The sequence below is a fragment of the Lissotriton helveticus genome, chromosome 7, assembly GCF_964261635.1.
Source record: "Lissotriton helveticus chromosome 7, aLisHel1.1, whole genome shotgun sequence".
Lineage (NCBI taxonomy): Eukaryota > Metazoa > Chordata > Amphibia > Caudata > Salamandridae > Lissotriton > Lissotriton helveticus.
This window is the reverse complement of record NC_136068.1, coordinates 1633739449-1633767076: the sequence shown is the minus strand read 5'-3', so window position 1 is coordinate 1633767076 and position 27628 is coordinate 1633739449. Positions and strand designations below refer to the sequence as shown.

The following is a 27628-nucleotide window of genomic DNA, read 5'->3' as shown; positions in this document are numbered from 1 at the left end:
CTTCGCATATTTTGCGACTTGCTGTATTCATGAACCTCGTTTATGTGTAACAAGGTAATAAGTGTACGTCTTACTAATGTTTATATTAAGTTTTAATAAGGATTAAGAAGCTTGCCTATGTGTATTCCTAATGAATTTAATCCGTGTCCGTAAAATATGGCCGCCGCTTGTATTTAGTTACTGCGCATGCGTCAGTCACACTCACGTGTCCTGACGTGTCTGCAGAGTTGGAGGGAAATTTATGCGCATGCGTAATACATAGCTTTGCCTGTAACGTGGTACTGCTCGTGCCACTGCTCTTGTGCCTGTTATATGTAGCTAACATTTAGACTGCATAAGTATATTTTGTAGTGATAAGTTGAAAGTTCAAAACCAAATGATGTGTTTTCATAATGTTATTTCTATGTATTAATTTGTTCTCGCTTACTTTTCATGTACTGCGGGAAATGTGGGTCTGTCTGTACCGAGAGCCATCTTGGAGGTCCCTTCTGCGCATATGCGACTTTCCGGGGACCTGACAACTTTGGCTGATGGAACTTAGCCAGCTGGCAGTGATGGGCAAGATGCTCCTGAGAACTGACCTGAAAACCCAGGAAAACGGAGCCAGTTGTCCTAACTCGGCAACAATGTTAATTGTCACTCGTATTTCTGCACAGTTTATCATGGGAACCCCAATCTTGCTAGGCGGTACCCAGATATGTAAATGAAGCATCCAAATAGTGTGTTATGATTGGTGTGTTACCCAAAGCCTACCTTAGGACCAATCGAAATTGGGGATTCTGACACTTTGCAACATTTGGGGGGTGGTACCCTGTCCCAAAACAGTATATCTACCCTGGGTTCACCTAGGGAATTGTCCGACTTGTCTGGTTTAGCTGACCTGTCACTGACCCATCGTACTCAATAGGTGACTGAAGATACAGAGCGCTGCGGAGCACTCTGTCCGAAATTGACCATAGACTAAGGTTTTACTGAACCTTAAAGTGCTGGCGAAGCACTTTGCTGGGAGTTCGCTGATCCAATCGGGATCTTGATCGATAGCTGCAGAGAGGGTGGAACGCAGGCGTTGCTTCCAAACTGCGGGTGCGGTCCTGTCCTGAGCGGTTCTGTCCTGAGGGTTTGCTGTCCTGTCCTGAGGTCCTGTCCTGATTCCTAAATCTGAGGGTATCCTGTCCTGTCCTGGGTGTCCATTCTGCACCTGCTGTCCTTTGAGGGGTATCCTTCCTTGAGGGTTTCCTGTCCTTAACTGACCCGTGGCCAGGGTTTGGTTTCCACACCAGTCTAGGTAAATACTGCTCTAAGTTCTTTAAAACTTGCACCTTTCTATATTTCAGTCTTTTGCTTAAATAAAGACACACCTTTGCACATGTTGATTTTTCCATGCTTTTGCCGCAAACTGTTGAATCATAAAGTCAATTGCATATAATTTTAAATTGTTCCTATGCTATCCTACCTTTTGGAAATCATATTTTGCATTGCAGTTTGTCATTTTCTGATATGGTCTAGAACGGCCTTACTTAAATTTTCTAAAGATTTCTTGCCTTGAATGCATAGCATATTTCCTTTGCATCTCATTATTGCATTTAAATGGTTACCCTGACTTTATTTCTCTATAGTTATGTACTTTTCATTATCTTGGGTATTGATTGCCTTATTCTTGTAAGTTTAATGCTTGATGAAAACGAACTTTAGATAAACATTTAAAACTTCCAGTTGTCCGTGGTCATTTACAAACAATATTGAATGTCATTTGAATTTGCATTTGCTGCCTTTCCTTTTACAGCTAGGCTCCTGATCCGTTGAGGTCATAGGTACCCGTGTCGGTGGATGGTAAGTCGGGTACTCTGAGTAATAACAGTAGGGAACACACACAATTGGTAGCAGCCCGTGAAGTCGCCCTGTCAATGAATAGTGTGAATTGAAAGTATATGGGCCCTGAAGCCGGAAACGGCGGAATCATTGGCTGGGTGACCTCGCGCGCTCTATCACTTTATGAGTCAATAGGTATTAGGATGTGAAGTTCTGCTGTGAAAAAGCAACGACTAAGTCAAGGTATATAAAACAGCATGCAATGTTGCAGCTTTGATTCTTAGGCAAAAAGACTCTGTGTGGATGAGGCTGAAACCAGACATCCTTTGTTTAGTGGGCATTAACAAAGAAAGGGTACATGATTAAGAATTCCATGTATGAATGGTTATCAGGTGAAGGTCTAACTACGCAGGGTTCTAAGCAGAGCTTCATTTGTAAACAAAAGATAAGTGCAGGAGTGAAAAACTTTTCTTAAGAGGCAACTGCCGGCACTGCTGGCTGCCAGGGTCGCTGAAGACTCAGGCTGCTTAGTCTTGGATTCACACAATGCCTTTATCTTCCGCCACTCTAAACTTCCTTCCTCTTTATGTCAGTGCGGTAAATTCATTTCAATCCCTGCTTTCTCTCTGTCATTTTTCTGGTAATTCTTATCCTCGTTCTTGCTCCCTGTATTTTCTTTCTTTTTCTTGGTCTGAGTCAAAGTCTAGGTTAAAATGAGTCTCAGTGCTAACTACCTGCCAGCATCAATTAAACACTACCTCTATATATATATAGAAGTGAAGGTCCTACAAAGTTGGATTCCTGGTCAAACATAACTTTTGAAAATAAAAGCTTTTAACTGGATAAATAGTCTAGAGGGTTAAGGCAGAATAGTTCTTGACTTATGGTCAAATGAAAGTCAGATCTTCTAAGCGAGGATGATTTAAGAGTAACTGCAAGGAGGGAAGCCCATGTTTGCAAGATTCTGACACAGGAGTCGCAGAACACAACTATGATACCGAATGCCCCTGTGTGTAGGGCCCCTCTCTATATGGGCTTCTAGACACAAACTCCAATTACAGTCCTCCGAGATAGGAAAGTAATATTTTATGTGCTTTATTACAGGAAGCCAATTTGAAGGAATCTCTTAGGAGACTAGCACATTTAACTAACACAACTTACCCAGATGTCCATATCCAACGATTCCAACCCTGACCTTCTTTTGACCCGACATTGCATACACTGATCCCAGACCTGTTGGAGCAGATCAAAAAGACTTAATATGTGGTAGGTTCTTTTTTTCAAACATACACCTTTGGATTTGGACAATGCAGACATTTGCGAATGAACGAGTGGCGACACCGTAATCAGAGTTTTGGCTTGAAGTGATCAAGAAGAGTGGTCAACTCCCCACTCAAAATTGCAAATGCGCAGTATCAATATGTAGCGTTTCTATCAAGAGTTACAACTTTTCAAGTTGTGATGGTCAAAAAAGGTGAACATTTAATTTTGTGCAGACCACTGACCCCATTCCTTCACAAATGTTCATGTAGTTCTACTTTTCCATAAACTTTCTAAGAAGCAAAACTATGCAATTTAAAACTACTTTCAAAAGTATACAAGCTATTACAACCATATAAATCTAGAAATACTAAGTGAACCTCGTACACATAAAAAAAATAGGTATGAGCAGCAGATGGCTTGGTCAGCCAGTTGCATCTTCTCACAGCATCATGCTCCACAGTTATTTCAATGAATTGCAATATTTAAATTGTGGCTGTACCTGAATACATTCACAGTAGATACTCATAAAGAACTGTGTATGTTTCATTGTCCTAAAACCTCATTCCCCCTAGTGAAGCGAAAAGCTGACAATTTTTGTAACCCTAGATTAAGCTGAAGGGTCAACTCCTGTAGAATTCATGCCCACTTTCTTTAAATAAGTTAAATTCAGAAATGCATTATTTCTTAGTAATTTTGTTTTTGGGAAATAAAATCATTATCAACAGACCAGCCTAAACTGCCAGGCCAGGTCCTCCCTGGACTGGAAACAAGCATCCTAGGACCGGTTTTGTGGTTTCACCCTTCTTCAGCCAGGATAGCTTGATTCCAGAACAGGACCCACGTCTGGACATACCCTTCCCACTCGGGGTGACGAATGCTAAAAGAACAATTGATGGAAAGAGTGCAGAACAATGGCATACATTCACCCCAGTACAGAGATCTGGGCCTAAATCCATCATTTTGTTGCTCACCCTGCCATTTCTGTTTGGACCCAGCCATATGCAAATCAATATTGACCCTTTGCCCAAAACAGTCCAGCCCGAACTGCCAGGCTAGGACCTCCCTGGACTGGAAACAAGCATCCTAGGACCAATTTTGGGGTGTCACCCCTCTTCAGCCAGGATAGCTTGATTCCATTGGCATAGGGAGCACGGGACCCATGTCTGGGCATACACATCCCACTCCGGGTGACAAATGCAAAAAGAACAATTGATGGACAGAATGCAGAACAATGGCATACATTCACCCCAATACAGAGATCTGGGCCTAAACCCATTGTTTTTTTTGCTCACCATGCCATTCCTGTTTGGACACAGCCATATGCAAATCAGTCTTGACCCTGCACCCAATGGGAACAGTCCAGCTCAAACTGCCAGGCCAGGTCCTCCCTGGATTGGTAACAAGCATCCTAAGACCGGTTTTGGGTTTTCACCCCTTTTCAACCAGGATAGCTTGATTCCAGAGGCATAGAGAGCATGGGACCCCCATCTGGGCATACCCTTCCCATTCGGGGTGACAAATGCAAAAAGAACAGTAGATTGATAGAATGCAGAACAATGGCATACATTCGCCCCAGTACAGAGATCTGCACCTAAACCCATCGTTTTTATGCTCACCGTGCCATTCCTATTTGTACGCAGCCACATGCAAATCAGTCTTGACCCTGCAAAGTGCAGCTACTGGGCCTGAAAAAATCTGAATATGGCAGTGGGGCAACTTATGTTTTTCAGTGGTTTTAAAGCTCCTATTTTAGAGAAACACGGTTTTAACTGTAAATGATTTCCCATCATTCACAATGCCTAGGTGATTTGCATGCTATTTAGATGCTTTAAACAAATGAAAAAGTCAGTGCTGAAAATGCTTCCACAAAGTCAGTGCAGCTCGCAGAGCATTAATCAGAACGCCTGGCAAGCTCCCTCTTGCAGGCCCACTCTTCATGCAACCATCTACCAGTCTGAGAAAATAAACATTGTAAACGTAGAAAACTCTCTCAAAAACTCACACCTTTCCACATTGCACTTTACTTTCTTTATATATGTCTTCCTAAACATACTTTGTTGCAACAATATATTACAAAAGAAAAACGCATTTTAGAATATACGATTACTTTATTATTATTATTTAGAATAATAACAATATTAATAATAATAGTAATATTCATCATAATTATATTACTATGAGTAGTAATAATAATAATAATACTTTATTAGATTGTTAATAAAAGCCACTACAAAAACATGTTAATGCACACGCATGACTATCAAAATATGTAAATCCATAAAATCATTTGCAAAACATTCAACTAACAGATTAGAGGAAATAAATGACATCATAATAAAAGTGAACACTAAGATTTCAGATATATAATCTCAAATTGTATACTGAATTCTCCCGATGGATTTCAATTACAACGCCTCAGCCTGACTTATCGCTTTAGTGGACATTCATGTAGACTTAGCCTTCAGTATATGATGCGATTATACGCCTAGCACCAAGGCAGACTTTTAATTTTGCAGTGACTATTTTTTATTAACTTTATTAGAACATTGGAACGTTGGAAGCTCCATTGAAAACAATGGAGTGCTCCGGGCTTATAATCGCTGGTATAAGCCCGGAGCTCCAACATTCCAATGTTTCTTTGTTCACAGCTCTGGCTGTGAACAAAGGCTTTAGGGAGTCTGAGGGGATTTCAATCCCCTCGCGCTCCCTGAAGGCTTTGTTTTATTTGTAAGAACATTCTGCCCTCTAGTGGCAGAATGTTCTTATAGCCTTATCGCCCATCGTAGCAGGGATATACCAGCTTTTAAAGTCCCGCTGCCTTGTTAAAGTCCCTTGCCTTCGGCTCCGGCCTTTAACGCTGCAGCGGGCCTTTAATAACCGGTATAGTCTGCTTTGGCGCTCTATAAGGCTATATGAACCCATTGGCTAGCTGCATGTCTTCAGTGTTAAAGCATTTTTCACCGCCTTGGCACAGGTCTGATCCCCAGTGACTGAAGAATGGAATTAATAATGTCCCTTCTTTTTTATGCAAGCTGCGTTAGAATATAGGCTAGAGTTTCAGGTGCATACTGGAAGGGCCTGCTGTGGCCTGTATGTGAAGCAGTTTTTCATTTTTTTCTCCTAGTGCCAAACTGGCCAAATCAAAATGTAGTTAAAGTCTTTATAAAAAAAACAAAAAAAACATTGTATTGTTTTTTGAGCATATAATCACTGTGTTACATCGCCACCAGCAATGACAGATAATGAAACCACATGTTGCACAATATAAAACATTTCCTGTCAAAGCATCCCAAGACATGTCAACCATTTCCCTCAAATTTTCTCATGCTTCTTGGGGCAACCCCGGTATATGTAGATCGATCTCTCCTGGGTGGCTCACCAGTCCATCACCTGCCTCCAAGAAGCCATTAGAGATGGGGAAACCGCTTGCCACCATTTAGCAATGTCTCTCATCGCCAAAGCCACCCCTATCCCCAGAAGAGTCCACTACCCAATGGTGTCGCTAACACCTTCCATGACTCCCAACAATGCAACCACTGGGGGCAATCTATGGGTCTCCTAATCAGTCCAGTATAGTTCTGTTTAAAATTCAATGAGAAGTACTCCTCAGGTTATGAGTGCCGTTGTCTTTTAATATAAGATTCTACTAAGGTATCATAGTGCTTTAATGTCTGGCATGTTCTGATATCAAATGCAGAGAAAGCAGCATGCATTTATATGTTCATTATTACCTCGACATGAGGCAAAGGGAGGGACGATTCCCATGCTTCAGGCATTTGTAAAAGATACATCAAGTGAACCAGAGAGAGTCCTATGTTGTCTTTGGTTGCTTTTTAACCCTTTCCTAATTTCCATTCATAAAAGAGATTATAACAGGCCCTGATATTATTAAGCCCCTAGCGCCACCGTAACATTACTTTTTTTGACATGCCGGTGGTGCTGTGTGCTGGCCCATATTTACAAGGCCACGCAAAGCCACTTTGCATGGCTATACATGGTCTTGTAAATATGGCTCTCTTTCACACCGTACTCTCTGTCAAAGAGGCGTGTCATGGGTGTTGCTGTGGGTGGTCCCAGGCAACACAAATGGCTTTTTGACACTGCCCCATATTTAAAAGGATTTGTAAATCAGAGGCAGCGCCAAAAATAAACTCCTTTCCAAGGGAGGCATTAAAGTGGCGGAAAGAGGAGAAATACTTTTATTTCTCCTCGTTTTTGCTATGAGGATGCAGCACACATAGACGGGGCAAAATGCCATTAATGACTGTTTTTCTGCAAGAAGGTCTCCCTTTCTGCACAAACACATTTATCCCTGCAGGCAACCTTGCACCATGGTGCAAGGGTGCATGCGTTGGTGCATGGCTGCTGTTTGTGCACAGGCGAGAGCAGAGGGGTGCGCCATATTGTTGTAAATACAGTGCATCTCTTCATTTTTTAAATAACGCAGCTCGGAGCCCCAAAATTGCTTGCGGCGGCGCACTGTGTCATTACATTGTAAATACGCCCCTTAGTATACACAATGTTTGCAGGGTTGGCAGTTTAATCAAAGTGAATTTCAGTTGAATATGGATTGCTGAGTTGGAAAAGGGAAGGGCTAAAAGCTGCTTAAACAGGTAGCATTGAATTATGGCAGTTAATGACAACTTCTGGGAGTACCTTACAGCCACTGGTTAATAGTGGCATACACTTTGCCCTGATAATATCTACTAGGGGTTTCACTGATGGACGACTCAGGATGTTTTTCCAGTTTCACCAAGGCAAACATTAGAGAAGTTGTGTAAGATTTTAGTTTATTCTTGGATGGACAGGCTCTGGAGTTGGCTAAAACATTGATGATATCTGTATAATGTACAAGTTACATAAAGAAGGAACTTAGACACATCCCTGTTTGAGGCTTCGATTTGTACGTATTTTCCTTGACAGGGATGCGCTTTCACCAAGTTTTACCTGGATCCAGTTTACCGAGTATAGTTCTTGTATGACTTCTAGTAATTTCCTTACACAACACTCTCCATTGAACATCTGATTTATAATAATACACATTGTTCCATAAAACACATTTTAAAAATGTAGCAAATTATGCCTAGCAAAAACACACATTTCTCCAAAAAATTAACACACATATCTGCAGTCTCAGGCAAACAATGAATATTAAACAACTGATGCTCAAATGTTCCAAATCTTTCTAAAGAGTTCTAAAATCAAATCAATCAAACCAAAATAAGCTTTATTTGATATCACAAAGTGAATCATAAAAGCTACAAAGTTCATCTTTGGCAATACTTTAAAATAACCAAAATACAAGTTTAAAACAAGGTACAAAATTCTTCTGTATAAAAACAAGAATGTTAAAAAGTATTAAAAAACTGTAATCGCAGCACAATCATATGTTTACTATTTACAACTGCTTCCTATAGCCAGCAGAAAATGTGACATTACTGTACAGATAAAAATATTTGGTAGCGTTTGCAGGTAAATAAACGCCGGGCGACATTGTGTAAAACCTAACTGTAATAACAAGGGTTTAAAGAATTTCTGTCTCAACCCTGAGAAATGTTTACAGAAAAGCACGGTGTGCATAGTGTTCTGAGGTGAAATATCATCACACGTCCAATTCCCCAGGTCAAGTGACCTGTTGTTAGTGAACGGAAAGCTAATTAACTGGTGGAAAATATCAAACCGAAAGCGGGTAAGCACAAACCTGTGACGAGGATTAAACACATTGACTAGATATGGTTGCATAGGAAAACTAGTCAGGGTCATTTGATTCCTCAGCACAGTTTGTTTACAGATTTCAGACGCTAATCTGATTTCCTCCAATAATGAGATGCATTTCAGTTTCAAAGCTTTCCTTTGCACATTGACCAGACTCTCGGAGAGATTGAAATATTCAAGACGACTTAGGTCTGTCAGAAACTTGTGCACATATTTGAGCCACGGAATGGTAAGGGTGTTTGAGGATTTTTGGCAATTAGCAATTATGGCTCGATTTAAAGTTGAATATTCCGATGACCATATTTTATGCCATAAAAGCACTGGCTGGATCCTAATCAGGTCTGCTATGTAGGAGGCACCTAGTTCAGAATGATACAGGTAGGTTGGGCTACTTTTCAGGAGAGCAAGGAGAGACCTGAGAGTTCTAAAATCAATTAATAAATCATGCAATATAAAAACCTACATAACGAGTAACAAGTGTAATATGGTCCCATATTGCCATGTCGCTGTTCAGGTGACATTTATATACAAGTCGGCCTTGGGACTTGTGGTTTACAAATGTCACCAGAACTCGTTGGTAAAATAAAGGCCTATATTACACTGTTACGTTTTATGTATTCTCTATATATACTGACGTAAAAGTGAGTAAGAGGAAACTAATTTTCAAACATAGTGCCAGGCAATGCCTGATCTCATAAAACACTTATTCAAAAGACATCTGAATTACATTTAATAGATGTATAATCCAGTATTGAATTTTATTCCTTTTACATCACCATGGAAGCTTCTTGAATTAACCCAATGTCAATAGACTTTAAAGTAGAGGAGAAGTATTACCAGTCACAGATGCTACCATCTTTCTCATCTGGTTATCTCCATGCCATTGCATATGGATTGGGCTGAGAACTCAGACAAATGTATTGTTGGTTTTCTGACAGGTCAATGAGCATTGATCTAGAACTTCTTAATTATGTGAAGACCATGTAAAATAACTTACAGAGAATACTGGCACAGACCCACACTGAGCTGTTAGCTTAGATAGCTTCAAAACACATATCAGGGGTGTCACGTTTAGATGCACATTGTGGATATATTACGAGCTACTCGGTAATCCTGTCAAAAGTTCTGTACCAAGGTATTACCTAACCCGCAGGATTAGTAGTTCAGGTGTTCAGGCTTCCCTCCTTTTTACAAGATGTTACTGTGTAAACAGGGAAATAACTGTGGAAATCCCAAGTTTGCAGTTTTTTTCTCTTTTAAGGAGCTCTTTTACACATTCACATTTCATCCGGTTTTACGTGGTGAAATGTGTATGGGGAAATTCCTGATATGCTGGGTTTTCTATGATACTCTTATTCCCAATTTAGCCAGTAGCCCATGTTACGGCCAAATTATGATTTCTGGCCTGTTTGTGATTGTGATAAGCACTCTAAATGGGATTATAGGAAGAAATTGATATGGGTATGGCAATTTGTTAAAATGTGCAGTGAAGTCAATGAGTAACAAGCTATTGTGCTCTCAGATGCCTAAAACTAGTTAATGAAAGCTACTACTGCATTGCCAATGGGTCTTTCCACTAAGCATCTGCACCAACCTGAGAGATCTCAGAACCCAAACCTTAGACATAACTTAGACATACTGAACTGTACCTTTTAAAATTATTTTGATATTAAAGTATTATGGGGAAATGCAGTGTTAGTCTCTCCCATAAAATGGCAGACCACAGAATCTGCATCCCTACATTTCAAATGCAACGTCTGCAAAGCAGGATGTAGGAAAGTGGAATACTATGTGTGTGGCTGGGGAACCTTACCATGTAATATTATCACAATGCCTTAAAAATGATCCTTGGATTCAACAACAATAATCATTAGCTCAATCCTGGTAGTGTGGCAAAAAGCAGTCCAGCTTTATCAGAGGAACATGTGTTAAGCATTTTACAGTCCCAGTAAGGTTCATGAGCAATTGACACAACTCGATAGAAACCTGTTACCAATTTATAAAGATAGAGTGTATTTTTATCTTATTAGGACACCAAAATTAACCAAATAGCATACATATAACCAGAGCTATGAATTTTCAAAGCAATATAAAATCAAGCAGTGAAATACAGTGAGAGTTTACCATTTTGGTCAGTGGCAAAAAGTAGTAGTGACAATTGGTCACTTAGGAATCGAGTTGCCTTATATCCTTGCAGGGTAAAGGTGGTGCGGTCCCAGGACCAGGCCCCACCAGTCAGTTCAATTTTACCTAGCCCATGGAGTCCGGCTGCAGAATTGTCCTGGCTGTCCTTGGTGCTGAACGGGACTCACGGATAAAGCTGCTTTATTACCACTGGGATTGTGCTGCTGAAAAGGAAATGCAAAATCACAAGGCCAGTTTTGTTTCTGACGTTGGTTGCAGGTGTTGTGGAATGGCCTCTTAATGCAGTTTCGAGTTATGGGGTCGGTTACCGGACTGGCAACCATCAAGCCTTGGTAGTGGTAGGCACAGTGAAAAGCTTCTGTAACTTCACGGGGCCTGGGGGAGTGGCGTAATGGCCTGAAACTTCAGTGCAGGTGAGACTTCAAATCCCAAAATGCCCTGAACCATCTGGATTTAGGATCCCACTGAGGGCCCGATGACCAGCACATCTTTGTATCCGGTGAGTGTTTTTACCTCCAGTTTGCAGAGGATTAGACCTGCTAGTCCAAGGGAGACTGACAGTGCTTCTGGCTTCAACAGGGATCCTTTTTACCAGGGAGTGCTGAGTTTTAGCCAAGGACAAGGGTCGTCCGCTCACTTCCAAGTATGTTGCCTCAGGAACACAGTATGCCTCTTTTGCTTTGGTGCAGTGGTCCTGTTGTCGGTCTCCTTTTTGTCCTTCCTTGAAGTAAATTGTTGAGATCTGAGGTTCTGAGCTTCTGGTTTCAGGAGGGTTATAAGTCCTATATTTAAGGTTAGGGGGTGTGGGAGACAGTAGCCAATTGGCAGCAAGTCAATGCAGCTAATCCGCCACTTTGGTGACTACATCCAGGGTCACCTTTTCTAAGATGGTGGCATTCTAATTTAGCTTTACAGTTCAGGCTGCTCACTCTGGAGGTGTGACTAGCCTTCCTGGAAGTGTACACCTCTTGTATACCCAATTTCCCACCTTGCCTGAGTCCAAGCACACCTGTGGTGGGAGGAGGACTGTATCCTCCTCGGGATGACAGCCCATTTGGGTGCCTCATTCATTGTTGTTGCCTTCCCTACTCTGTTCGCGGCAGGAGACCATATTCCCCAGGTTCCTCAGCTGCCGCGAAAGACGTGGTCGGTTTGCACCCGGGCAAAGACCGAGACAAGACCAGGCTCATCTACACCCGTCAGTGGCTGGAAAAGGATAAGCTGGGCCACACCTCTGAGACCCATGTTAAGGATGATATAGTGACCTGTTCTAGTCTATCATAAAATTGTTCGCCAATATTAAACGAGAGGGTCGCCTTTCTTTGTTCCATTTTCGTTACTAAAGGCATTTTATCTGGGCCTAGTTGTTACCATGCGTAAACCTGGAAAAGCAAAACCTGATGTGGACCCAAATAGCACTACTATTGACTCATTCCTTGTGCGTACTGTAGGTGTAATTTCCAAGGAAATTGATCTAGCCGAGCAGCGATTATCTTTAGGGCTGCCTGGGCCAAGTGGGCTGGGGGAGTCCACTGAATGGTCTCTGACTGTGACTGACTGTAATGCAGGCAGGGAAGAGAGCCTGATTAAGAGGCCTAATAGTTGTGTAACCTGAGGTGTTCTATCCTCTCATTCATCTCCATCAGGACTAGCGCTTCCATAGTGGCCGCTGCCACCTCAGTTTGGACTCCAGCAGGAAAACCTAGGAGGGAGTGTAGGAGGGCTGTTCCTGCTTGTCCAATAGTTTCCCCAGGCCTGGTCCATCTTAGGAATGACAAGCATCATGCACTCCTGAATGAGTCCTCCTGGGATCCTATTCTTAACAAACTGACGGCTACAATCAGAGACATTATTGCCATTTACAGAGAAACTGGAAAAACTTGAAGGGATATTGGAGAAAGTCATTGCCTTGTGTCAATTCAAGCCTAACCAGAATATGACTGATGTTTCTCCAGTGGTACTTCCCACTACCTCTCAGGAGCAGGCCAATTCTAATTTGTAGTCAGGGTGGGGCACAACTCTATGCTAAGGCTCCCCATGAGTATATTCGAGGGGGTAACCTGAAGCCCCATTCCTCTGTGTCCAACATCGCAGCAGTCCAGAGCTATATTTAATCTATCCTCTAGCCATTAGCAACTGGTAGCTCTGCTGCCCCAGAAGAAAGTGGTACAGTAAGGGTCACGCATATCTATCCGAACTCTGGGGATCCTGCGATTAGTAATTTACCTCCAGCGAGTTGTACATCATTGAGCCATTAAGGTCAATGTTCCTCCCCTGAATCCTGGATTGAGGGAATCCTCGAAGTCCTTAAAGAACAAAGTTGTTCACTGGCTTAACACTAATCATATTTTTCCAGCTGATAGAGCACACCAAATCATATTAACTAAGAGAGTGGTATGGATAAGGCCTTTGAAGAAAGACATAAGGGATACTGTGTTGTTTTTAATTTTTGACACCCTAGTTGTGCGGGTGAACTCCTGGAAAGATCTGTGTCACCCATCGTCTCCCCAGCAAAATCGCTCTTTTCCCTTTGTTTTTTTTTCTCAATATCTGCATGACATTGACTCAATGCATCAACATGTTCCTTTTCTGCAACCAATGCGCCAAGTTGGTCCTTTTCTGCAACCAATGTTGAGGCAAGATCCTAACTTTTCCACCCCTTTTGACAAACAGATTCCAGGTACTGAATTCACTACAAGATAATGATTGATTTGGCTATAATAAACAATCTTGCCCTTTGATTAGTGGAGCTGTGTACCTTGGAGTTAATTTGCTGGATGAAAACATAGCCCTGCTGAGTGCTGGATTAGGTGTAGATGATGGTTGTGTTGGACCAGTTACTTGTCTTGAAATTGTCACACTTGTTGATATTACTGATGCTAATTCTGGTTGTAGATGACACCATAACAATGAGAAAATCACGTGTTATATATTCCCACTGACTTGGATGGAAGGTACAAATTTGCCACATGGACTGTGGAGGGGCTATCAAATAATTTGTGATCCTAGGAATGAATTAACACCATCTCTGGCTTTGATATATTCTGTTTGCAGGAAACTTGGTTTGGGATGGTTAACCAAGTTGAGGGATTTTGTTCCCATTTCTTAGGTGCCATTCCTTCAAATGCTGGGCAGGCTAAAGGCAGGCTGCAGATTCCTATTCCTAACTCACTTCCAGTAACATGTAGAAAGCTTTTTCTAACAGGCCCACATTCACAACTGTTGTGGTTAACCATTAAAGGGGGTCCTAACCTGGTCTTGGTTCATTTTTATAATAATGTCTTCCACACCACAAGTAGTAAGGTGGTGTATGTGATTAGATTTCTTTCTAGGATCCATACACACCAGCTTTGTATTATTGTGGGCAGGGAATTTTAATATTCAGACATGTCCTCTTGAAGCTAAGTATGTATGTGACAATACCAATCTAGGCAGGACGGGTTCCACACATTTTTGTCACAACGACTATGGGCATGTATTAAACTCAGTCATTGCCAATTATGACCTGTTGTTTTTGAAGAGCAAATGCGGTGCTAACGGGGATCAAATTCCAAACTTCATAGGTATAAATTATACATTAGTTATTGGCCAAGTGTTGAGATCTGCCCTTGTTAGACGCTTGTGTGGTACCCCAAGGATTATCCAGTTGGCAAGGAGTGAACATGGACTAATTATGTTGCCTTTTTTCTTTTGGGGTAAGAAATGTGTAGCCTCCCATATAGTCAAAGATATCAGCCCTATTAGGTCCAATGGGTTGCAAGTTAAATGGATAAGAATGGAGCCAGATACCATTCTCCGGGAACAATAGCCAGGAACTACACCGATATTAGTTATTGCCTAAAGAAAGTTGTGTCCCCTGATAGGTTATTGTCAAGCTTTAATTATATGACCTGCCCTATTAGTTCACTTTTGACTCAGAATTCTACCTCTCCTCAAGCCCGGAATCGGAGATGGTTTGACCATTCATGCACCCAGGCCTCTTACGACCTGAAGGTGGCAAAACATTGCCACCCGCTAGGATTATAATCTAATTAAATCTCTTCACTGTGAATACAGATGGGTCCTTGCAGCAAAGAAGAAATTGCTTCTAGGGATAATTTAGACCACACCTCTTCCAGTAACAGACTCTAAAGATCACAAGCTCTTTAGGGATATGGTCAAGGCCCCTTTTTTTAAAAATGATGTTATACTAGAGTTTCACTCTTAGATTTCCTACGAAGTATGAACAGCACATTTTTCTGCAATATTTGCAAAGAGCAGCAAGATTAGTGGTCTTGTAGGGTGTGTGGAGAGGAGCAACTGGGACCACCTCCAACTAGACATTACTCTGGATGAAGTTATTCGAGCTCTGCATGATAGCGTTAGTGGCAGGGCTCCGGGGCCTGATGGGGTGCCTGTGGATGCCTTTAAAGCAGCAATAGAATGATGGGGTCCAATTCTGGTGAGGGTGTTCAAAGCAGCAGTTGTTAGTACAATTCCTACCTCATGGGCTACTTCAATAGTTATTCCTATCTACAAGAAGGGTGATCACTCAAATCAAAAAACGGCAGCCCATTATCTCTTTTAGATTCCTCACTCAAAGTGATTAGGATCTTGCTTCAGAAAATGGAAGAGAGGGTGCAGGAATCATTCATTTTATCTACCACCCAGTTTGGTTTTAGAAAGGGTATTGGTACTATTGAGCAGTGCGTTAACTTAGACCTCCTGATCGGGAAGTAGACTCGGCCAAATTAGGCTCCTTATATCTTTTTTTCGCTGATCTAAGTAGCACTTTCGATCTTGTTTACATGCCCTTTTGTGGCCAACATTGCTCACGCTGGGTGTACTTAGGGCCATTATTATTTTTCTGGCAAGTATGTACGAGAATCTATCAAGCAAATTTTGTTATAGCCGACAGGGAGAATGTTCTCCATTTTTTAAAGTAAAGTAAGGAATCAGAGGAAGCTGTGTATTGGCCCATTAGCTGTTATCGCTTTTTATTAATGGAGTGGATAACGCCCTCAAGTCTATACAAGCTGATGTGCCGTGTGCCGCCAAGTGTTATCTGCGGATGATGCCAATTTGATATCTAGGACCCCGGTCGGTTTGCAGCGTTTGCTAAATGCTTTGGAGAATTTCATGGCCTCTACAAAAATGGTGATCAACAAATCAAAAACGTTTACTATGGTTTTTGGGCACAAAACAACTGAATGCAGATTTTCTTTATTGATAATACCATAATATCTAAAGTTAATTTGTTTTGTTATTTGGGAGCTACACCCCATGTAAGCCATTGCAAGTACAGGAAAATAATTTCCTGAAACATTTATTCTATTTACCAGCCTCTGCCTCAATTCTGATTGCTCATTGAGAGGCTGGCTTATTGTATTTGGAGAATCTGATTTCAGTAAGACTGCTTTAACTTTGGTTGTCTATCTGGTCTAAAGAAGTAACCAGTTTTACTAAATCTATCATTTTAGACTGTTTAGCACTGGATAATATTGTGTGTATCCCTTGGTTGGCATATATGCATTCTTCTTTCAGCACTCTATTTAATTTACCTGACCCCCTCCATGTGTTATCACTATCGAAGAAGAGCCTTTAAGGATGTCTTTCTACAACATAGAGCTGAACATCAGGTGGTTAATGAGAAACGGAAGTCAGCAGCAGCACTTTGCTTGTCTCTTAGTCTTGAGGAAGGCTTCCAAAATTACCTAACTCTTTTTACCAACATTCAGCACCGTTTTGTCCTATCCAAGCTAAGACTTGGAATAGTGCACCACTTGGTTGCCTTCCCTATTATGAGGTCCTGTCCCTCTTGACCCCTTGTCCATGTGATGGTATTAGTAAACAAAGCACATTGCACTTTATGCTGTTTTGCAAATTGCATTCCCAGATTAGGCGCTATTATCTGAAACCATTGTTTGGTGCACAGAATAACAGAACTCATAAAGAAGTCCTTAAGGGCCAGATGTATCAATGTACAAATGGCCCTAAGTTCTTGCTTGCACTGAATGACCATCAGGTATGTTTTAATGTTGCTCTTTTTATTTTGAAAGCTATGAACTGGAGGAAGAGGAAAAGTGGTATGTATTAGATATCTTTCTGATCATGAATCTAATCGGATGTATGGTCGTAAGTGTGTTTTAATGGTGTTTCCTTTAATCCGGAAAGCTATAAATTGGAGAATAAGCACCATGTACTGGAAATAACTTGGTTTTGTACCCTACTGGATGCCCAATTCAATTTTGAGTGTATTGAGGGTTTGATGAAATATTTTTATGCTCTGTTTATACTACTTTTGTTTACTTATACTTTTATGGCTGTTTTTTAACTGCTGAGTAAAGTTTATTCAACTGAACTAACAGCGCAAATGCATATCAGAAGCAGTGCAGCCTTTGAAGCTCACCGCTCTGATCTGTAACCTCACTAGACTGCTGGAGTGGAGACAGGTGTGATCTACCTTCCTGCTCAACCTTTGTTCTTGACCCCTGGGAGTGATCACACTGCCTGGTAGGAGGTCAGAATCCTCTCTTAGAGGTACATGGAGTGGAAAAGCACAGGCTGGTCAGCCAGAGCACAGCGAAGCTGGGGCAGTCAGGTGGCAACGTCTAGGTGCTACCTGGGTGCATGCCAGGCTTCCCTTCACACCAGATTCATTTCAGGGCAGAGAAGGCATGTTCTTGGACACCAAACAGGCCATATTTAGGTGATACCATAAGTCCCATGTTATCCTATGGACCCCTATCACTTGTAGCGTACTTTAATGGCAAAGACAACATGGAGACATAAAAGCTTGCACTTACACATCTGCACTCTTGATATACAGCAACCACATCCTGCTCACAGGAGGCCTTCTCTAGAGGGGAATGACATATTAAAAGCAGTGCATTTGACTGTGCCATACATCGTGAGGGCACAGTTGAGGTTAAGCAGTTTGTACTGCTCCTGCAGTCTGCAATGGCAGGTTTGCTGCCAAAGGTTTGCTTGGTTCAATCCGGGAGGCACAGAACCGTGCTTCTGCACTAAGGACTCTATGCCCTGGGGAGCCCTGGTACCATATCATATTCCAGGGACTTACAAGGGGGTACAAGGGGGTAAGGTCTCTGCCAAATGGAATTGTCGATACACATATAAGAGTTTTAGGGAAAGAGCACTGGCACTGGAGCTTGGTTAGCAGGTTTCAGAGCACTGTCGGGTCGAAGACCAGCGTCTATTAGTCCACATGGGGCAAATAGTGGAGGGACATCTGAAAAATCCCTCTTCTCTTACAAGGCGCCGCAGCAACAGTGAAAGGCTGGCATGGAAAAGATGCCAGACTTCTATTATCCCAAAACACCACGTAAGCATGGTAGAGGCATTGATATGTGAATAAGGGGTATCCCTATATTGTGGATATGTTATACCTGAAAACTGGACCTGGCTCTTCCATCTTTATCCACCACACTGGACCACTTCAATCAATATCCAGCAACACCCTGCTCTTACTTCTAGTAAGATTCAAATCCTTTTCAGGAAGATCCATCAATAATCATGACATCAACATAAAACTCCCACCAATATCACTTGCTTCCCAAATAAAAAGGGTAAAATACCAGAAAGAAGTAAAAGGGATTGAACTCCAATGGTTTTGCTGGGCATATGGAGAGGAGTCTTGTAAAGATTAGTCCAAAGCAGCTGTGCTTTTAGATGCAGATTTATTCATGATCCTGGCACAGTGCACAGTTGGTTCTACACGTCTCATGCTTCACAAACAGTCTCCACTGTACAATGTTCTCTCTCCCCCCAGAAGACCACATTCTAAACTTGTCATGACAACCGTGAACACTCTGCATTCTGCAGTCACAGCACATCTTCCTCTTTGAAAACAAAAGCAAAAAATAAAAAATAAAATCCTTAAACTACATAACAAAAGAATAAGTCTAACATTACATATTTCCTAAGTTAGTCCTAGTAATATATGACATTCTACAAGCTGTAGATGTATTTGAATTACATGTGCACAAGCATAAGTCACCATTTGCTAAACAAGGACTTATTCACATATATAATCCCTCAGTTTGAGGGATTCCTTCTCAACTCTTCCAAACCTTACTGTTTTATGTCCACTCGAGATGTTCCTTTCTACCTGTGAAGAAACAGGTGTAGAACTCTGAGCGGGAATCCCAAATCCGAGAACCGAATTGGATCTTCCTCCTTCATCAAACAACCAGTCAAAGGGTTTTCCCCCATTATCGCACACCTGCTTCGTTTTTTTATTCCACACTGCTAAGGAACTCATAAGGCAAACTTTCCCATTGTTCAACAAATCAAAATTGCAAAATATTTTCTCTACCACATGAGGTTCAGAAAACCTATTCTGTCCACTCCTTAAGACACCAGTTTTTTTTAACTTTAACACAGTCACCCACCCGTAGGTTGGGTATTTTACATCTAAGTTTTAGCTTTATCGATCTTAGCTTTTATGACTACAGGGTCCCAAACTACTCTTTTAGTATTAGGTATCCAACCAATATTATTCCTGGAGAATGCAGTTCTGACACGAATTAATTCAAAAGGCCTATGCCCTGTCATTGAGCAAGGTGCAATTTTGAATGACCAAATGGTCCAGAACAATTCATTCTCCCACTCTAAACTGTTTTGTTTTGCAAACCAGATTGCTCCTTTGATCACTCCAATAAAAGTCTTCACTGCGCCGTTCCCGGCAGGATGATAGAATGAAATAGTATTATGTTTTATGCCATTGCATATTCAAAAATTCTTTAAAGCTGCAGAGAATTGAACACCATTATCGGTAATAATTGACTTCGGTAAGCCCTCCCTCTGGAACAATTTATCAAGGAAACAAATCACAGAATTGGTATCAATACGTTCAACTATTTCCCCCTCCGGCCATTTCGAGAAATGGTCGAGGGCGACTATCAGATAATTCTGGACCGTACCTTCTATGATTGGACCTGTGATATCAACATCAATTTTTCACGAGGCATTTCTGGAACACTCACAGGGCAAAAAGGTGGTCTGAGGGTAACTTGACTTTTGTCAGCATTAAGACAAGCTATGCAATCTCTCACCATCCTTCCAACGCACATACTCATACCCGGCCACCAGTAATATTCCTTAATCCGGTTCTTTGTTTTCGCTATACCTAGGTGTCCTTCATGGCACAAGTTCATAATCCTCATTTGTAAACAGCAAGGAGGAATAATTCTACCGCTCCTCAATTTTTAGGTCTTGTCCTACGCAACGCGCATGCGTTGCATAGGAGGGGACCTAATGCCATCGGCAGAGCTTTTTCAGCAAAGAAGTGCACGCGTTGCATTGCTTGCAATGCAACGCTCCTGAAAGGAAATTGCCCATGCCCCCTCCCCCTGCTGCCACTTTCATGCGGCTTTATTGCCACGCGGCCAATGCTTATTCACACTGCTAGCCTTCTGGTGTGACAGCTCAATTTCGCTCTATCACTACGCACATGAAACGTCTGCACTTAGATGCCTGGCCAGACCAACATGGCTTAAAACGTCATTTATGTCTGAAACTGCTGTCAACTGAAACTATGATGTTAATTACTCCAGTGATGCGTGTGCCAAGACATGAATAAGCTGGATCTGAGAGTTCCTTGGCCGATGACCTTTGTCGTAAGCACGGCACGCATGAGGAGATCTGCGAGGTACGCACCCTAAGCGCGAGGATGCACGCACTGACATCACCTATGGCAAACGTAGCAGGATAAACCAGTTTCTCTGAGCCGCCATGAGGTGGTTGCCTGTTGGTTCTTTCAGTGCATGCAGTGGAGCTGACTGTAAGAGGAGGAGCCGTAGGAACGTGCCCCACTGTTGACCCTGCAAGATAATAAGATGCAACTGAGAAGGCAATGCAGCTCTGCCAGCTGGCCAACGTGACGTGTCCACCATAACTCTTTACCTGAGGTATCACCTCTATAGCCGGAAATGAACAATACAATTGAGCGCAACGGAAATAACAGAAAATAAATTAAGCTGCTTCCAGAGCACATTTGTAACCTTAAAGAGGAATGAGCACCTAGGCCGAACAAATATCTGCCCAGTCTGATCTAGAGACGATCTGGACAGGATGTAGCCTAACGACTAGTGGGGTTCAATCTGGGGAACCCTGTTCGAGTCTCGGCAATGACGCTTAGGGGGTCATTAGGATGGCGGGCGGACTTATCGGTAATTGGGACCGCCCGCCATAAGGGCGGGGGTCCCCGGGGGGGTATTAAGATGCACCCGCCACTGTGGCGGGCGCATCCTGCATTTATAGCATTGTGGCGGGCGGTGCTCTCAGCACCGCCCGCCACAATGCTAAAAATGCACGTATGCATTTGCATAAACAAAGCGGCAGGCACCTCGCGGTGCCTGCCACATTGTTTATGAAAATGCAGGGGGGTACCACAGGTACCCCCCGTGTGCACCCCCCACCTTTCCTTCACTCTGGGGGCCCGCAGGGGGCCCCCAAAGTGAAGACCGCATGCCTTTCTGTGGCGGCATCGCCGCCACGGAAAGGCATCTAAAAAAGCCCATGCTAATATGGCTGGCGGTGTCTATTAGACACCACCACCATATTAGACCTTTTCCACCCTGGTAGCAAGGCGACCGGGGCAGAAAAACGGCGGACATCCGCCGCGGTCCCCCCGCCTTACTAATATGGCGGGGGTCATTTAGGTGAGGATGGCGGGCGGATTGCCCCCGCCATGTCGGCGGAGGCTACCGCCATTCTGGCGGGGGCAATCCGCCCGCCATCCTAATGGGCCCCTAAGTATCTTGTGATTCTGGGCAAATCTCTTAATCTCACGGAAACTAACAAAAATAAATGTGGCCTTGTGTAACACAACTGGTGCTCATGTAAAGCGCTCTGAAACCTTGGGGTCTAGTACACGCTATATAAAAGTACACAAAAAAAAGCTATAGGATCTGTCTGGACGAGGGGGCCTCACAAGCTGATATCGTGAAAGTTTTTAAAAACATCTTTGAGCATATTGAATTTGCCCTTGCGGCCCCTGCAAGAGCTCACCCAGTCAGGGCCAGCTCCTCCACTAGGGCGGAGGAGCATCGCCCTACTGCTAACTCGCAGTGCGAGAAGCGGAGCAGGCAGGGCAAGGGAGGAGTGATGAGCCCACTCCTGAGGGCCAGTGACTGGTCGGCCCTCTGGGGCTGCCCGAACCAGTCTTGTGCACTCTGATCTTTTGCATGCAGGCTGCAAAGTAGCCTGCATGGAGAACATGGCCTCTCCGTATGCCCCTGGCTGGGCGGCGTCCCCACATATCACAACTCTGCTTGCAGCATTGTGATTGGCTTAGGGAAGGGTCCAGAGGGAGCCTGGCTGCCTGCTTCCTGATCCTGCCAGAGGCAGGAGGGCAGGCGCGCAGGAGCGTAGACCACGCGAGACCCAGCCAGCGGAAAGTTAAGTCTATTTTTGTTTGGTTAAATTAAACCCCCACCTCCCTGCACAGCCACCCTCACCCGCGAGACACGCCGGCCGCGACTACACCCAGTACCATGGACTAAATGGATTGAGAGGGCTTGTTCCATGGTTCACAGTTGCCTTATGACCGCACTGCATAGACAACCCCAGAGGACAGGGAAGACGTTAAGTGGGCCAGGGCTGCATACTGTGCTGCCTGTTGTGAAAGGAATCCATTTTGGAGGTGTGATAGTTCCTGGGTTTGCCTGTCCTTAATTAATGAAGGTATCTATGTTGTCACTTGTCATTAGTAAATGGGAGACCCCTAACCCATTGAGTCCGAAAGACTACAAATGAACAAGGAACCGGTGAATATTCTTGAGTTGTTCCTGCAATTCTTGATAAAGAACTGGTGATGTCGCAAATAATGTGATAATAGTGTCTTAATTTTCAATGGTAAGCCAGAGCTCCAAAGTGATTCTCTAAAGTCAAAACCACTCAATCCCAAAGGTACAGCGAACACGTGTTTCACTCCCTTAACCGCGCACAGGCCTGGAGCTTTTTCAAGGATGATAGTGCATACAAAAACAAACAAGTATTTGCAATGCAACAGGTCTCGCATTTACGCGAGTTTCAGCTATTGGCATTGTAAATGACAATGCCTTTTATTTATGTTTTGGTTTTTGAAACATAAATAAAACGCATTGTCATGTACAATGCCAATAGCTTAAACTCCCGTAAATGCGAGATCTATTGTATTGCAAATGTTTGTTAGTCTGTGGATTTCAGTTATACTCAGACTGATTCACAAATGGAGTCTTTCATCAAATACAGACCAGCAGTTCTCCCTCATTAGTCAGACCCTCCAGCATTTTGCATATTTGCCGCTATATTGAGGTCCCGCTATCCCCGCCTAGTTAAACTAATTTGCCACGAAAAACTGAACCAGAACCAGCACCCACTTCTTCCCTGCCGTGCCTTTTTGTTATTCTCTTGCTCCAGTGTTGTCATTAAGTAATGCTTTTCCCTTGGCGTTGATGTGCTGCACGTCATTACATGACTATGCGTGTCTTCAAGGAATCCTTGGTGTTGGCCCCAGAGAAGTTTTTAATTTCTCCTTTCCCAACATGCATTCGCCTCGTCCTGCCAGGGAAGTCATAGGACGAGCTGCGATAAACTTCACGTTTCCCAGGGAAAGAGACCTGGCTTCTCCTGGCCGCCAAATTATGGGAATTGCTTTGAGAAGAGGGCATGGATGCCCTCAAGGCTCTTTTCATTATTTATTCTCCTTATCTGCACAATCTCCGACTTACCAGACGTAAACTGAGCTTATTTTAAACTAACTATAGGTTTGTGTTGAAAGTGAAAAGTGTCCGTGTTTGTAACAGTACAAAATGAAGCCAATGGCCGATTTGAAAATAATCTTGTTCAAGGTTTCATATTTCAAAGCACCTCTCAAGGACTGTGAATGGTAGGTACACTGTGAGCCCTGGAAAAAAGGTGCAGATAATTAAATGTATGTACTAATGTTTGTGTTTTCGATTAGTTTCAATACTTTATTTTGGCTGTGTCCCATAAAAGTAGGCAAAGAATAATAAAGATGGTTGTGCTTTCAACTGAAGCTCTTCACCACTACGTGCTTATATGTGAACCTGAGCCAGGGTTGGGTGAGGGGGGGGGGGTTCAAAGACGATAGGGTAGAGGGAGATCAATGCTTACAGAAAAAAACAACCATTGGCATAGCCAATAGGTTGCATCTTTGGGACATTATAAGAGTTTAGCCATGCAACAGTTGATGTTGCACCAAGGATATTGTGCTGCAGACTTAACTATCGCCTCTAGCAACTCTATTTTTCAATAGACACTTTATGGCCTAAATATTTCACTCTTTGTTTTGCAAATTTAAATTTTTTAAACTAAGCAGTAAACCTTTAGAGCTCAAAATGTCCATTACATTCCTGACAGTTGTGTCATGTTCAATGTTGGTCTTCCCAATGATTAAAATACCATCTTGGCATAAAAAGACATTACTTACATCCTTAAAGAATTCAAACATTAAAAGCTGAAACATTGCAGCAGCAGAAACAAGTCCAAATGGAACTCTGACATGCCTGAATCAGCCGAAAGAACTTATGAAAGTAGTAAGGCTCCTGTTGTTCTAAAGTAAAGGAACTTGGTGGTAGGTAGCTGTGAAGTCTATTGTGGTGAACCATCTTACTCCCTTGGTGACTGAAAGAATTTCTCCTATCTTTGGCAATGGAAATTTGTCAACAATGATGTTCCTATTTAAATATGTCATGGCCACACGTAACCTAAGCTTCCCATTCGCCTGTGGGCAAACACCAAGTAAGAAATCCCCTCTGAGGCCTCCGCTCTCTCAATAATTCCTTCTGCACACAACATTTCTAACTCACACTTAACTTCCTCTCTTATAACTCCAGGTATGTTTCTCACCTTATGCACATGTGGACTGGCCTTGCATTTGAGCTGGATCTTGTGTTGAAATCCCTGAAGTTCTCCAATAGCACCAGAAAAGACTTCAGGATACTCTTGCAACACGTTCTGCTCAAGTTCATCTACTGGCTGCACCACCAGAATGTGCTCTGGGCTGTTAAGATCAAGTATAATAACCAATCCACATCAGCCCAAAACAAATGGACCAGCTTCAGCGACAAACAGTTTACCTTCTGCCACTCTATCTTTGAAATTGAATGTAATTGCCTTCACACCTAACATTCTGATCTCCTCCCCAGTTCAAAGGTTTTAGGACAAGTATTCATGGGCTATAACGTGTCCCCTAGAACAGGTACAAATTTCTCCTGCCATACTTTCCTATTAAGTATCGTATAAGGTGGGCCAGAGTCTGCTGTAACAGTTACAACCACCCCACTTATATAGATTTCCCATTTTGGTTTCTTCCTTAGATGGTTGATACATCACCTTTCCCTACACTCAAAACACACATGTTCACATTCTCAGTATCAGAGTCATCGGTACTAGTGGATGAATCATGTGAAAGAAGGTTCACACGCTTCACTTTATGCTTTCTGCATACTTTTACAAAATGTCAGACTACCCTGCACCCTGAACACATTTGGTTCCTATCGGGACACTTCTTATCATTAGCCAAATGCCATTTATTAGCACATCTATAACATTTTAATTTTGAAGTAGATTGCTCAGTCTGAACTGGATTTTTTTTATCTGTAGCCTGTTTCCTACTAAAGTGTTAATTCTTATATATGGCCTTATGTTTTGTGTACTTTTTTGTAAATATGTTGCTATCCTTTTCCACAACTGTCTTATCACCCCAATCAGGTATAACCGCTCTATCGCATCTGTGTAAAGAATCAAGAACTCTCCATATGTAGTTCCAAGTAAAGTATATTCATTAACAGCACATCATCATAGTATCCCCAGCTGAGCAAGGCTCACCGGCTCCAACATATTCAAATTCTAAACTTCTAACACTAGGTCAGCAGTGACCTCAGAACATTCCATGCTCAGCATTGCATGTCCTTACATATCTTCCCCCTCACAATATTTGAACAAAACCCAAAAGAAACATACTAAACAGAATAGAACAATTAGATAAAAACATCTACATCAAGGCTGAGAAAGAAGTTATACAATGATATGCACAAAGAGCACTACCCTTGAATCTCACACATATCACCCATACTCCTTGTGACACCATTCTCCAGAACCACCACACTACGTTTGACTTCCTTCGCCCTACAAGGAGCAGAAAACTTGCTTTCACCCTTACAAACAAATCCCCTTAGCCTAACAACCACCCAATCTCCTGGTTTTACACAACACCGCTTCACACCTTTCTTTACATTATAATTCAACATGTTTTTCGTTTGCGATCTTAGGACAATTCTTTGAATTTCCTCACGATCGCCCTCAATGTCAGTTTCAGCACCCTTCAGCCACACAGGACACTCCTTCACCCTGGCTTTCTTCCTTTGAACGATACGAAAGGAGAAACACCAGTCAGAGAATGAGAAGTTGTCCTATGTGCCCAAATTATCCTTCTCAAAAAGGGACAGCAAGGGACTGTTATATGTTGTCCATCACCAATCGGTTTACTCTTTCAACCAACCCAAAGGCTTGAGGTCAGAAAAGAGCAACTCTGTCATGCACGATTTCCATTCCAGAGAGATAATCCATCATCTCGCTAGATATGAATTATACACCATTATCTGACACAATTTTTATTGGTATCCCTGCCTCCACAAAAACTTCCTTAAAGAATTCAATAATATTTGAAGTCTTTACTACACCAACATCCTTTTCACAAACCACATCCTATGGTAATCTACTAGGATTAAAATGAATCTACTGTTCGATCCTAATTTAGATACAGGTCTAAAAAATCGATGGCTAACTTTTTCCAGGATTTCTCTGGAAAAGTCATGATAAATAATGGAGGCTGCCTAACAACCTTGGTTTTATCACTATTTGCACACATTGAACAATTTCTCACCTTTTCCTCAATGTCTAGATCCTTACCAGGAACCAGTATGACTGCCTGACTTTTCTTTTAACAATACCGCGTTCCAAGTGACCCCCCGTAAGCGATATATAAAAATCTGGAGCAAATACCTTTGGGAGGGACAAACTGACTTCTTCTCATTAACTTCCCATCAACTATGCTCAATTCCTCTTTGATTTGAAGTACTCATGTAACTCAGCACTCATTTCACCATTTTCTCCCCAATCGTGTAAAACCTTTGCCTCAACTTTATCCATTCCGACATCCACTTCCCTCGCAGCCGCCCATTCTTCTACAATTATAGCCATTTCTCCATTGGCAAACATTCCAGCTCTGGAAACATCTGCAATTTCATCCTCAACGTCCACGTCTTCAGGCAACCTTGATAAAAATCTGCCACCACGTTCTTGTTACCTTTCACAAACTCTACCTCAAAATTATAATCCATAACAGATAGCAACCACCTAGAGATACGAGGCGTAACATTCCCTTTCAAATCTCTTGCACCTTTGAAAATATACGTCAATGGCTTGTGATCCATTCTTAATTTTAAGGGAATCCCCACACATAAACCTGAACCCGTTGATTCTCCAACAACAACCCAAAGCCTCTCTCTCAATCACAGAATATGTGATCTCTGCTCCTTGCAACCTTCTAGACGCAAAACAGATTATGTTTTCAGTGCCATCTTTAATTTGTGTGAGCACCGCACCAATGACCACTTTGCTAGCATCTGTTGTGATATACTCCTTTGCCGTCACATCAAAATGTCCTAGTGTCAGAGCATGAGCAATA

At 42.4% G+C, this 27628-nt stretch overlaps 1 protein-coding gene across 1 annotated transcript in view; it reads right to left on the bottom strand.

Annotated features, from left to right (window-relative positions):
• ASPDH (aspartate dehydrogenase domain containing) overlaps positions 1–27628 on the bottom strand; it is a 267820-nt gene that overhangs the window by 217986 nt on the left and 22206 nt on the right. Inside the window, exon 2 of the mRNA XM_078655309.1 lies at positions 2971–3042. Coding sequence (XP_078511435.1) covers positions 2971–3022 — 52 coding nt within the window. The 5' untranslated portion in view covers positions 3023–3042. The remainder of the gene's footprint in view (positions 1–2970; positions 3043–27628) is intronic.